Source organism: Jaculus jaculus, chromosome 19 (genome assembly GCF_020740685.1).
Source record: "Jaculus jaculus isolate mJacJac1 chromosome 19, mJacJac1.mat.Y.cur, whole genome shotgun sequence".
NCBI classification, from domain to species: Eukaryota; Metazoa; Chordata; class Mammalia; order Rodentia; family Dipodidae; genus Jaculus; species Jaculus jaculus.
The window spans coordinates 52654918-52668769 of NC_059120.1; the positions used below are offsets into that span (position 1 = coordinate 52654918).

Sequence of the window (13852 nt, forward strand, 5' to 3'; positions counted from 1 at the left end):
TTTCTTGACCAGTATACACACATATATGCACACATACATAATTTTCAATCTGCATAAAAGAAAACCTGTGCTGTTTGTCTTCCTGAGGCTGGCTTCTTTCACTTAACAGTGATTTCCAGTTGCATCCATTTCCCTCAAATGTCGTGATTCCACTTTTTCTTTATGATGGAATAAAATTCCATTGTGTATGTTTACCACATTTTCTTTATCCACTTATCTGTTGATGGACTAGGCTGCTTCCTTTTCCTGGCCATCTGTGTGAATAGTGAGCCAGTAACCCTGGATGTGCAGGTATCTCCATGGTGTGCTGACCTCACGTTCGTTAGGTACAGACTCAGGCGGGTCTATCGAAGTTCTCTTTGCAGCATTTCAAGAAATCTGCATACGGATTTCCACAGTGACTGTACAAACCTAACGCTCCTGCCTGCAGAGGACGAGGGCTCCTCTCTCCCTCCACCCTCACCAGCATTTGTTGTTATTTGCTTTCTTGATGACTAGAGTGTATTTCATAAAACAGTTTGAGTTTTCTTGTTGTTGTTGTTTTTGTTTTGAGGTAGGGTCTCACTCTAGCCCAGGCTGACCTGAATTCACTCTGTAGTCTCAGGGTAGCCTCGAGCTCACAGTGATCCTTCTACCTCTGCCTCCCAAGTGCTGGGATGGTTTTTTTTTTTTTTTTTTTTTTTTTTTTAATGAAAGTGTTAGCACTTCTTTAAAAGTTTGGTAGAGTTTGGTCATGGTTCCATTTGGTCCTGAGCTTTTTTTTTCTTTTTGTTGGGAGATTTTAAAAAAATCTTCAATCACATTGGTGCTTATGGATTTGTTTAAGTTGTTTATACCTCCTTGACTTAATTTTTGACACATTATATATAAGAATTTGTTCACACCTTCTCCAGGCTTTTGGAATATAAATCTTCAAAGTCTTCCCCAGTGATGCTCTGTATTTCCTTGGAGTCTATCTATTCCTATTTCACCTCTCATTTTATTAATTTTGTTTCTTGCTTTCTTTTGGTTAGTTTGGCAATGGGCTTGTCAATCTTGTTTCTTTTCTCAGAGAATCTGGTCAATTCTACGTATTTTTTAAAAACTTGTATGTGATGTGTGGTCATGTGTGTGGACACATGCGTATGTACAAGTCCACATGGATGCGTGTGCATGTGGTATGTATGGTCATGTGTGTGGTCAGCACATGTGAATGTACAAGTGCACATGGATGCATGTGGGTGTCATAGGACAGCCTTGGGTATCATCCTCTGATAAACCATCCACCTTTAAAAAAGTTATCTCATAATTTTTTAAATACATTATTTATTTATTTATTAGAGTGAGAGAGAAAGAGGCAGAGTGGGGGGGTAGAGAATGGGCACGCCAGGGCCTCCAGCCACTGCAAACGAACTCCACATGCATGTGCCACCTTGTGCATATGGTTTATGTGGGTTCCGGGGAACCAGCCCAAATAAAAATAGTTTTTAAAAATTTGTGAAAGTAATGGCTCACATGTGTGGAGTTCGGCTGCAGTGGCTAGTGGCCCTGATATGCCAACTCTCTCTCTCTCTCTCTTTCCCTCCCTCCCTCTCATAATTTTATTTATTTGTAAGGGGAGTAAGAGGGGGAGAAAGATAGAGAATGGGTACACCAGGGCCTCTTGCCACTGCAAGTGAACTCCAGATCCGCTTGCCACTTTGTGCATCTGACTGTACTCAGTACTGGGGAGTTGAACTCAAGCCATCAGGCTTTGCCAGCCAAGTGCCTTTAACCACTGAGCTATTTCTCCAGTCCCATTCACATTTTTTTTTTTTAATTTTTGAGGTAGGGTCTCACTCTAGCCCAGGCTGACCTGGAATTCACTATGTAGTCTCAGGGTGGCCTTGAACTTACAGCAATCCTCCTACCTCTGCCTCTCAAGTGCTGGAATTAAAGGTATATGCCATCATGCCTGGCTCTATAACTTTTTTTTTTTTTTTTTTTTGGTTTTTCAAGGTAGGGTCTCATTGTAGCCCAGGCTGATCTGGAATTCACTATGTAGTTTCAGGGTGGCCTTGAACTCACGGTGATCCTCTGACCTCTGCTTCCCGAGTGCTGGGATTAAAGGCATGCGCCACCATGCCTGGCTATTACAACTTTTTAAAAGAAATATTCCAGAGAAAGGGGCTGGAGGATGGCTTAGCTGTTACGGCACTTGCCTGCAAATCCAAACGACCGAGGTTCTGATTCCCCAGGACCCACATAAACCAGATGCACAAGGTGACCCATGAGTCTGGAGTTCATTTGCAGTGATTTAAGGCCTTGGCACTTTCTCTCTCTGTCTCTCTTAAAACCTCTCCACATACCTATATTTGAAGTCTTTTCATTGGGCATCTCCAGAGACAAATCTCCTGGTATCCTCGAAGAGCTAGGGGTTAGAGTAGACTTGTTGCCTATGTTGAAAAGACAAGGTGACTCAGGGGCTTGTGGCGTTCCCACACTGTGCACACTGGTGTGGGTGTTTTCTCTCCGTCCTAGTAACTTGTCCTTGAGAATCATTCCCAGAGTCGTCCTGGCTGGACCCTGTGTTCCGCTGCCCCTGCTCTTCCTAATCGGGTGTTTGCCCCTCCAGGCTCATTGAACTTTCCCATCGACCATTGCCTCATACATCTTCCTTAAAATCCCTTTACTGTCATGTAGTGGTTGCAGGTGAGGGGAAGATGCAGATACATGTGGTCATATTTTTAAGTTATATTTGATTACCTTAAATGCCAAAGTGTGCATCTAGTTCTGCAATCACGTAGATTAATTTAAGCTTATTTTCTTAACACTTACTGGAAGAAAATAAAATCGTAGTGTTTTCAGAAATACTATATTTCTCAGTCAATCCAACTACCTTAAAACCTTACTCTTTTCAAACCATCTAATTACTGGGGGTGGGGGAAGCTCCAGTTGGATCATGTTTGCATGTCGTCTTTTTTTTTTGTTGGTTTTTCAAGGTAGGGTCTCACCGTAGCCCAGGCTGACCTGGAATTCATTATATAGTCTCAGGGTGGCCTCGAACTCACAGCCATCCTCCTACCTCTGCTTCCTGAGCGCTGGGATTAAAGGCGTGTGCCACCACGCCCGGCTCGGATGCCATCTTTGATGACTGGCTTAGACCTCCTGTGTGATGGATGGTTCACTGGCAGCTCATGGATGAGGGCCTAAACCTGTGGACTCCAGCCTCCTTGGTTGCAGCAAGGCGCACAATTTAAAATAGCATCAGCCAACATGAAAGCGTGGTCATTAAAGCCCCATTCAAAATGAAACCCCAAGCAGCGTTGCTTTATCTAGAATGCCAGCTATTTGAAAAAGCACATTTATTTTAAAAGTTGAGAATTTCATGGTGTATGGAGCTGCATATGGTGCTCACATGTGATACTTCTCAGCTCTTTCTTTCCCCACTTGTTGATAGAGTGCCTCATTGAAAGCCCCCCTGCTGATTTAATTAGCAAATGCCAATTAGAATTACAGCTGGTTAGATTTTGGTACAAGTGTGAAGCAATTGATCTCTTGAGAATGAAAATGTTTTGCTTTCATACTCCCTAGGGAAAACATACTTATAGCTGATTTCATAGTGCTGTGAAAACACATTATTTGGTAACATGTGCTATTAAAAATGCTTCACTTTCTAGTCATGTTCTTGTCTGCGGTAGCCGGGTGGTGGCTAATGAACCCTTGATTTCTGATCTTGGCAGATCCCCTTACCTCCTTGAGCCTTCGCGTTCTTATCTGTAAAATGGCGCTGTTAATGTCTGCTTTGCCCTTTTTACACAGCTAGAGAAGCAGGCGTGACAGTGGGTGTGAGCTTGCTGAGCCTCAGCAGAGTGAGCGCTGTTCAGTCATGTCAGGACTGAAGTCCCCACCTGACAAACAGTTGGCTCCTCTCCTGTCAACAGTCACCTGGAAAAAAAAACAAAACAAAACAAAACATAGTGGCCTGATGATCTGAAAGACTTGCCCTTTTCCTTTGTTTAACAGTGAGAATCTAGGAGTTCCTTAAGCCCTGCGTGAGCCTCAGTTGCCTTTTTCATGAGTCAAGTTACTTAACCAGGATTGAAGCGAGAATGGGAGAGGTGCGGTGTGAGATCTGCAATGTGTATTATAAATCCCAGTGATAATTTTCATGGTTATTCATTTCCTCAGATGGTTTGCCACTTGTTCATTTGAATATTATAGAAAACCAGGAAAAGAATATTAAACATGCGTTCAACACAAAAACCTAGATGCGCTTTACTAGGGAATGCCAAGTCAGAGAGTTTTGAGCTCAGGAGGATGTAGAATCAGTGAAGGGGTCCAGCAGACATTCCCTGACCATCTCACATGGACCAGAAGTGCTTTCAGCTCCGCTCTCTGTCCCTGGAAAAGTGACCCTCTGGGATTCTCATGTATAGACCGTGTTTGTTCAGGACAGGAAATGAAATACTTTGGTCATAAGCTGCTCTTAACCTGTTTAGAATACAGGCTGCTGTTGTGTTCATCTGGCCATGGCTTTGTCTAAACACATCCCTTTTCCTGTGTCTCACATTGTCGTGTGTTTTTGCGCTCTTAGGAAACCATATGTATGTGTTTGAAGGCAAAGATTACTCCAAAGAGCCCAGTAAAGAAGACAGAGCGTCATTTGAACAGCTAGTGAATCTTCAGAAGAGTCTTCTTGAGAAGACGAGTCAGGAGGGCCGTTCACTCCGGAACAAAGGCAGTGTAAGAACCATTTCATGTAAAACCACAACTTCTTCCCAACTACTGTCCTAACAAAATGAAAAGTGCCGTTGGCATCACTGTCTTCTTAGGATAGTTTGTGAAGAAACAAGAATGTCTTTTTTTTTTTTTTTTGAGTATAACAAATGAGCAGAACCCTAATATAAAATGATGTGGGGCTGGAGAGATGGCTCAGTGGTTAAAGGTACTTGCTTGCAAAGCTTGTCGGCCTGGGCTCGATTCCCTAGTACCCATGTCAAGCCAGATGCACCTAGTGGCGCTTGTGTATGGAGTTCATTTGCAGCGACAAGGGGTCCTTGGGTGCCTGTTCTTTCTCTCTCCTTCTCTCTCTCTGAGATAGATTTTTTAAAAATGATCTGAACATCTATCAAAAAATATTAAGGAACCAGGCGTGGTGGTGCACGCCTTTAATCCCGTCATTTGGGAGGCAGAGGTAGGAGGATCACTGTGAGTTCGAGGCCACCCTGAGACTACATAGTGAATTCCAGCTCAGCCTGTGCTAGAGCAAGATCCTACCTCAAAAAACCAAAAAGAAAAAAAAAAAAATACGGAATCAGGCATGGTGGTGCACATAATCTTAGCACTTGTGAGGCAGAGGCAGGGGTTCAGAAGTGTAAAGCTATCCTTGACTACATGAAACTGTCTCAAGGACAAGCGTGCAGTAATGAAGATGGTGAGCATATTATATGATCTAATGCACGTCAAAGCTGTGCTGCTCCACTTAAGTCACCCCTAAAGGGATCGCTCTTTTACGTGAACATACCATTCCTACTATTGATAATTGTGACCCCCACGTCATCAAGAGAGGATGGCCGTCGTGAGGACACACGGGTTGTTGACGGTGTTTGGGGCTTGGTCTGTGCTCTCTGGATGCTGGCTATCATTAAGCTGATCATGGTGATGAAGCACTCTGTTTTAAAAGGTGTTTTATAATACATTTGTATAAAGACTTCCATTAGAATTAGTTCTTTGTAAAATGGCACCCTACAGGCTATGTTTTCAATCAAGAAAAAAAAAAAAAAAAAAAGAAACTGTTGCTTTTGAAGTGCCTTACTCCTAATGACGTGATTTGACATGTCTGTACCAGCTTCGGCACTGTTTTGGCTGCGTTTAGTCCCCGCAGCCACCACGCCACGTGACCGGTAAGTTGGTGCCGACCCCACAGACGGTACGCAGGCGCACTGCTTGGCGAAGTGCGCAGCTTGTTGCTTCTGCACAGAGTGCTTTGGGGGAACACGACCGGAAGAGGGGCAGGCAAGGTCTGACCCTCATGGCTGCGGTCTTGTCTCCCTAAGGTTCTCATCCCAGGCCTCGCAGAAGGATCCACCAAAAGGAAGCAGATCCTGAGCCCAGAGGAGCTAGAGAACAGACGGAAGAAAAGGCGAGAAGCAGCAGCCAAGAGAAAGAAACTGATGGAGGAGAAGAAGAAGAAAAAGGAAGAAGTGGAACATAAGAAAAAGTACGTGTGCGTCATAGAGACTGAGGGTCACGGTGTGTGCGCGTCATACAAACTGAGGGTCACGGTGTGTGCGCATCATACAAACTGATGGTCACGGTGTGCATGTCATACAGACGGAGGGTCACAGTGTGTGTGCGTCATACAGACGGAGGGTCACGGTGTGTGTGTGTCATACAGACAGAGGGTCATGGTGTGTGTGCGTTACATAGCTTGAGGTTGACAGTATTTGTGTATTATGCCAGGCTAAGGATCACAGTTTGTGAGGGAGACAGTCGTGTATACTGAATTCACAGCTGAACATTGCTTTTAAGAAATCCAGATTCCTCCGGCAGTTGTTACTGGCATGAGAACATGTTTTTATTTCTCTTGATTTTTTTTCAAGGCATGGTCTCACTGTAGTTGGTGCTGACCTGGAAACTCACTCTGCAGCCTCAGAAAGGTGGTCTGGAAATCAAGCAACCCTCCTACCTCAGCATCCTGAGTGCTGGGAGTAAAGGCATGCGCCTCCACCCCCGGCTTCAAAATAAGTTTTTAAAAATTAAACTTTAAGCCGAGCATGGTGACGCACATCTTTCATCCCAGCACCCGGAGGCAGAGGTAGGAGGATCACCAAGAGTTCAAGGCCACCCTGAGACTACAAAGTGAATTCCAGGTCAGCCTGAGCTAGAATGAGACCCTATCTCGAAAAACTAAATAAATAAATAAATAAATAAATAAATAAATAAATAAATAAATAAAATAAAGTTTAAGATTTAGTCTACTTTATGAGGAAGCATCGAATTAAAGCATCTTAACATTTTAAAGATTTTATTGCATGTTCTTAAAAATAGTCACATTGGGTGGATGCTTGTTATTGAAGTGTAGTCAGAAGGCATTTAGGCTAATCAGTAAGACTTGTGTAGCTTCAAATAAGCAGGAAATGCCAGTCATTTGCGGTTTGCATTTCTTCTTGGCGTTATGGTCTACGAGCCCGTGTGCTACAAGAAAACATCAATTTCCTTTTTCTCTCTGGCTTTCTAAGGATGGCCTGGTGGGAGGCCAACAGCTACCAATCCTTCTGCCTGCCCTCCGCGGACAGTGAGCCGGAGGGTGTTGCGGACGGGGCCGATGACCGTGCTGGTGAGCTGGGTTTTGAAGACCCAGGTTCCACCTCCATCAAGTACGTCAGCGGGGACGTCACACACCCGCAGGCCGGGGCCGAGGACGCTGTCATTGTGCACTGTGTAGGTACGAGAAGTGGAGTGGGCCGGGACCACCACGGGTGCCTCAGTTTTTATGGTGCCAAATTATGGGGGCTGAGGAGAGGATGCAGCAAGACTGTGGCCTAAGAGCAATAGCCTTGCCAGTGTTGTGTGGTTAAAAAGAAGCACAATTTCCAGCACGGAGGCCTGGATTTGAGGCTTGGCTCTTTGCTATACTCCCTGAGCCTGGATTGTTTTTATCTGCTTCACCTTCTCCGTGAGGTGCTTAAGAAGGTGAAATGAGCACATTTGGTAGACAATCGCATCCTTTGAGAAAGAGCAGAACTAAGTGTTTTTCCTCTGGCCACCGCATGGCTCACTTCCTCGGTCTGGAATACTGTTCCTCAGATAATTCCCTGAGAATTATACGTTTGTCTACTTCTCAGTGAAATCTTCCGCGAAACCAAAAAACAAACAAACAAAAAAGTCTCTGTCCCCACTTCTATTTTCTGTGCTCTTTCTGCCTATTTTCCTATTTTGTGTCCTGGTTGGTTTTGCCACCTGTTATGTGTGTCTGTTCTTTTGACTATCTCAATGCATTAAAAAATTAGCTTCATGGAGCAGGGATTTTTTTTTGTTTATTTATTTGAGAGCAACAGACAGAGAGAGAAAGAGGGAGAGAGAGAGAGAGATTGAGAATGGATGCATCAGGACCTCCAGCCACTGCAAAAGAACTCCACAGGTGTGCGCCCCCTTGTGCATCTGGCTTACATGGGTCCTGGGGAATTGAGCCTCGAACCAAGGTCCTTAGGCTTCACAGGCAGGCGCTTAACCGCTAAGCCATCTCTCCGGCCCAGATTTTTTTTTTTTGTTTTAATCCTCTGCTACCCCCCTGATAAGGACAATGCTTAACAGGTACTATATAGATGAGCCAGTTTCTATAGAATCCGTGAGGATCAATATAAGTAGAAGCAGCCATGCGAGTCCAAGCTTGAGGAAGTCCTTTCCTTTTCGTGGTGCGGTGTGTGCTGTGGTCTTGCCACGTGCATGCTCTTGTCCCATCCTCTCCGCCCTCCACCTTCCCAGCAGTTGCAGACGAACCGAAGATTTTGCGTTTCTGAACAACACGCATTTCTTAGGTCCCTCTTAACGTTCTCTTGTTATGATGCCCAAACATGTCTTCTAGAAGACCTAGCCTTATTTGAGAAGCCAAACTATGATGTCCGTCTGTCCTCTCACTACCACGTGTCTCACGTGCCTCTGGTTCTGTAAGTCACAGCCTGGACCTTGCCTCCTGGCGATGAACATTTTCTCTCTTCTGTCAGATGATTCTGGCCGCTGGGGCAGAGGTGGCTTGTTCACGGCTCTGGATACGCGATCGGCTGAGCCACGAAGAATCTACGAGCTAGCTGGGAAAATGAAAGGTACGCAGTAGAGCAGGTGAGGCCGGGTCGAGTGCAGAAGCAGGTAGGAGCTGCCCTCGAGAGAGCGTGGGGGGACGCGGTTAACAAGCGCCACTGGAGGAGTGAAGGAGCCCGCGGAGCCAGAGTCTGTCGTGAGCTAGCTGAGTGACTCTGAGGCGGCCCTCGTCCTCAGTGCCTGTTCTCACCCATCACTTGTAAGTGATGCTCTTCCCACCTACTCCATGGGTCTGTAGTGGGGATGGTGAGCATGCAAGTATTGAAAAATGCCAATTGCCACGTACACTTGTAACCATTAGGGAAGAGCTCAAGTTCAAAACCTAACTGGAGCCAGAGCTGTTTGTTCACATCTGTATGTAGCCCCATCACTTAGGAGACCAAGGCAGGAGCATTGCTATAGATTTGAGGCAGTGTGGCCTGTAAAGTAAGACCTATCTCAAGAAAATCCAAACCGCCGGGCGCGGTGGCTCACGCCTTTAATCCCAGCACTCAGGAGGCAGAGGTAGGAGGATCGCTGTGAGTTCTAGGCTACCCTGAGTGTACATCATGAATTCCAGGTCAGCCTGAGCTACAGTGAGCCCCTACCTTGGAAAACCAAAGAAAAACAAAAACAAAAACCACTTAAGCTAGTGAATAAATAAAAACCTAATGAATTTGGAATGTGAAGGCAAAGCGAAGGTGCACAGTGGTCCTCAGTTAATTAAATGGTCATCTTATTGCTTCTCTTTCTCCTCTTTACCTCAGACTTGAGTTTGGGAGATACCCTTTTATTTCCTATTGATGATAAAGAGTCAAGAGACAAGGGACGAGATTTGGTAAGTGGACACTCGATCTCATGTATCAGAACTAAGATTCAGCCCCAAACTTCTGCCCCCCTCCACACAGTTCCTGGAGCAGGGACCCCTTGTTTTGTATTTTCACCATCATTACTGCACACAGTATTGGCTTACAGGATATGCTCGTCAAACCAGATTGACTTATTGAAACTTGACGTAGGGCTGTGAGATTTTCATTACTCATCTGAAAACGTACTGTGGTGGTTCGAATGTGAATTTATGCCCCCACATAGCCTGAGGTATTTTTTTTTAATATATTTTATTTATTTACTTGAGAGAGAGAAAGAGGGAGAGAGAGAGAGAATGGGTACACCAGGGCATCCAGCTACTACAGACGAACTCCAGAAGCATGCACCCCCTTGTGCATCTGGCTCACGTGGGTCCTGGGGAATCGAACCTGGGTCCTTTGGCTTTGCAGGCAAACGCCTTAACTGCTAAGCCATCTCTCCAGCCCGTTTATTTTCTTACTCAGCAGTATCTAAAATGCTTTTAAAAAAAAAAGAAAAAAAGAAAGAAACAACACTGTGTGCATTAAAGAAAAAAAAAAAAAACCTCAAAATTTGTATGTCTGAAGGCAGTAGTAGGTGTGAGTATGTGTGGAGAGCCGGCACAACGCGTCCCCCAGTGGCTGGAAAGCCTCAGTGCAGGCAGACCGTCCAAAAGAAAGGAGCCAAGTCTGAGTGGCCTGTACCAGGTTGGCTCCCGGTGTCACTTCGTTGGCAGCGTGGCCATCTTGTTTTACGCCTGCTGTTTGATGGTTGCTCCTCCCAGCTGGCCCTGGTTGTGGCCCAGCACCGCGATCGCTCTGGCACCCTGTCTGGCATCAAAATGGCAGCCCTGGAAGAGAGCCTGAGGAAGATATTTTTAGCAGCAAAGAAAAGGAAAGGTAATCCCCCTCCATTTGTCCTCGCAGGGAGATGAATCTCTCTCTTTCTAGACGTGAGGTGCATCTTTCAAAGGGGGAGGGATTTCAAGACCCCTGCTCAATTTGCACACTAAAGATAAACCTCAGGGGCCATGTCTGTTCCATTTTGTGTTTGTGTGGCCTGTTCCCCATGGAAATCACCTTTATGGCCAAGTGTCACGGGGTTACAGCCGTACAGTGGACGTTCACCTCGATTGTACGGGTGAGAAGGCTGGGGATGAGGCGGGACGTGCTTTCATGCCTCTTGGAAAGTCACAGTCCACCTTACTGACAGTTCTCCTCAGAAGTTCAGTTTGTATTCAAACCAACTGGGTGTTAGTGCTTCTTAAATTGCTTGACTGTGTGTGTGTGTGTGTGTGTGTGTGTGTGTGTGTGTGTTTCGAGGCAGGGTCATGCTCTAGTCCAGGTTGACTTGGAATTCACTATGGAGTCTCAGGGTGGCCTCGAACTCACAGTGATCCTCCTACCTCTGCCTCCCGAGTGCTGTGATTAAAGGCATGCACCATCATGCCCGGTCCCTAGAATGTTTTTGACATTGTAATGGTAAACTTTGGATGAGACCATCGGTAATTATCTCTTCCTCTGTCTATGTTATACTGATAATCAAATTTTAATGCATGAAAACATCGTGATCTTCTCTGTGTGATAGCAAGCGTCCATCTTCCGCGCATCGGACATGCCACGAAGGGTTTTAACTGGTATGGAACTGAGCGACTCATTCGGAAACACTTGGCTGCAAGAGGCATTCCGACTTACATGTATCCTTTGATGGTCTTCATAGTTTGCTGTCCCAACTTGAGAGGGGAAAAATGTGCTTTCTGTAGCACTATGTAATCTGAGGCCAAGTCTTCTCCTCCTGCCTTTTCTTCCCTCTGCCTCTCTTCAGTGAGACACACACACAGCCCACGTTTCAGCTTGTGTATCTCCAGCACACCCAAGGAGGTCAACATGCCCAAGCGTTCTAGATGTTGGGGAGAAACGTTGCTGTTTCTCCTCACTTCTTGAGAGAGTCTGAGGTCTATGGAACGAGGCCCAATTCTGAGCCCTTGATTCTATTCACTGGAGTTAAGCGCATGAACTATTTTATTGTGAAACTTTTTTTTTTTTTGGTTTTTCGATGTAGAGTCTCACTCTAGCTCAGGCTGACCTGGAATTCACTATGGAGTCTAAGGGTGGCCTCGAACTCATGGTGATCCTCCTACCTCTGCCTCCCAAGTGATGGGATTAAAGGCGTGCACCACCACACCTGGCTCTGTGAAACATTTTTGATGGAGTCTTTTGTTTTAATTGTAGTGTTGGAGATTGAACTCGGAGGCCTATACATGCTAGGAAAGCATAGTTCCACATCCCTAGCCTCCTTTTGATAATCTCTTAAGAGACTGTGTGAAATTCATTCCATTAAGTCGTAATCCACTTTAGCTAGACTAATAATTGCTTCTCAAGCCTTCCTTACTGTATAGGTTAGCCATTTTGAACAATGAAACTATATCCAAAATTACTAGAAGTTGAATTGACTCCCAAGTGCTTCAGTCATCAAGGCTCATCTTTTCCCTTAGATTCTTAGTGAAATTAGTGTACTCAGTAGCGGTCTAGGATAGTTAAGCCACTATAAAAAGCTATTCACATTTGATGCATTTGTACAGGTCGGTGGATGACGCAGCAGTTACAAGTTATAAAACCCGTGGGAGCACTTAGGATATGAAGAAGACAGACTGCTTCTAGACTTTATTGTAGTAATAACTGGGGAACTGGTGGTTTGGGCGGAGTTGAGTTAAAGTGATGAACTGTGGAGCTAGAGAGGGCTTTGCAGTGAGGGTGCTTGCCTGTGAAGCCCAGGTTTGACTCTCCATAGCCCCCACAAGCCAGATGCACACTGGTGATACATGCGCACAAGGTGGCGCATGTGTCTGGGGTTCGTTTGCAGTGGCTAGAGGCCCATTCTCTCTCTCTTCCTCTCATGACAAAAAGTGACAAGCTGGGCTGAAGAGATAGCTTAGCAGTTAAGTGCTTGCCAGTGAAGCCTAAGGACCCCGGTTCAAGGCTCGATTCCCCAGGACCCACATTAGCCAGATGCACAAGGGGGTGCACGCATCTGGAGTTCATTTGCAGTGGCTAGAAGTCCTGGTGTGCCCACTCTCCTCTCTCTCTCTCTCTGCTTCTTCTCTCTCTGGCTGTCACTCTCAAATAAATAAATAAAAATTAAAAAATAAAAGTGACAAGCTGTGCCAGGCGCACGCCTTTAATCCCAGCACTAGGGAGGCAGAGGTAGAAGGATCGCTGTGAGTTCAAGGCAACCTTGAGACTCCATAGTGAATCCCAGGTCAGCCTGGGCTAGAGGGAGACCCTACCTCAAAAAAACAAAAAATAAAATAAAAGTGACGACCTGTGTCTTCCTTAACTTCCTGTGTCAGATACTACTTTCCTAGGAGCAAAGCTGGCACCCACTCCTCACAGCCCTCTTCCGCCTCCACCTAGCTGGTTCCCTTACAGTTGGCCCAGCATCAGGTCCAGTCTTTCACAGTGAACGATTAAGATCCTTGTCCAGAGTGACTGTTAGAGATTTTTTGAGCAGTCAGGATCTGGCAGACCTCAGGGTTAGTGAACTTCCTGAATTCTAATTGGTTCCTGTGGAAGCGTTACCATGATCTAGTGCGTGGGATACAGCACACTGGGAAAAGCCCTTTGGGCTCAGTTTGCATAGCTGTATAATAATAAAATTTTTACCACTAATAATTTTGTTGCTTCCCTACTCCCATATCTCTATCTATCTATATCCACCTATGTTGTTTTGACCAGAAAACAGCAGAGAGAGGTGCATGGCCCAAGGGCTCTGTAATGGTTAGTTTGTAATATCCACATTACTGAATCGAGGGATGCCTAGAGAAGGTAATGTGTACTTCTAAGAGTGTGTGAGAGAATGTTCCCACAACCTGCCATACCCAGGAGTCGTATTGAAGTGAGCTATTTCCTGAACTTAGTTTTCTCTAAGGATCGGAATCTCCATTTTCCCATCTCAAACAAGTTGCATATGTTTCACTGCAGTGGCTCGATGGGTATTTGCTGGACCAGAACACCTGACCTAGAGCACCTGTGGGTGGAAGGGTTTATTTTGGCTTATAATCTTGAGGGGGAGCTTGATGATGGCTAGGGAAAGCCTGGCCCACGCAGAGGCTGCGTGTCACCTCTGCCACAGCAAATGGAAAACTGCAGCAGGTGAGAGTGAGCCGAGCTCTATCGTGGAGAGAGCTGGCTGCGAAACACCCCTCAGTCCACCTGCAGAAACACGCCTTCTGCAAGGTTCTGTCTCC

General features: G+C 45.5%; 1 protein-coding gene across 2 annotated transcripts in view; it reads left to right on the plus strand.

The window, feature by feature from the left end:
* The window catches only part of Chd1l (chromodomain helicase DNA binding protein 1 like), a 44585-nt gene extending 31308 nt beyond the window's left edge, over window positions 1-13277 (plus strand). For both annotated transcript variants that reach the window (XM_045138211.1, XM_045138212.1), the window contains 8 exons: window positions 4556-4704; window positions 6018-6181; window positions 7203-7408; window positions 8688-8786; window positions 9528-9598; window positions 10391-10505; window positions 11194-11302; window positions 12956-13277. In XM_045138211.1, the coding sequence (XP_044994146.1) occupies window positions 4556-4704; window positions 6018-6181; window positions 7203-7408; window positions 8688-8786; window positions 9528-9598; window positions 10391-10505; window positions 11194-11302; window positions 12956-13019 (977 nt within the window). In that variant the 3' untranslated portion in view covers window positions 13020-13277. The remainder of the gene's footprint in view (window positions 1-4555; window positions 4705-6017; window positions 6182-7202; window positions 7409-8687; window positions 8787-9527; window positions 9599-10390; window positions 10506-11193; window positions 11303-12955) is intronic.
* The last annotated feature ends 575 nt before the right edge of the window (window positions 13278-13852 follow it).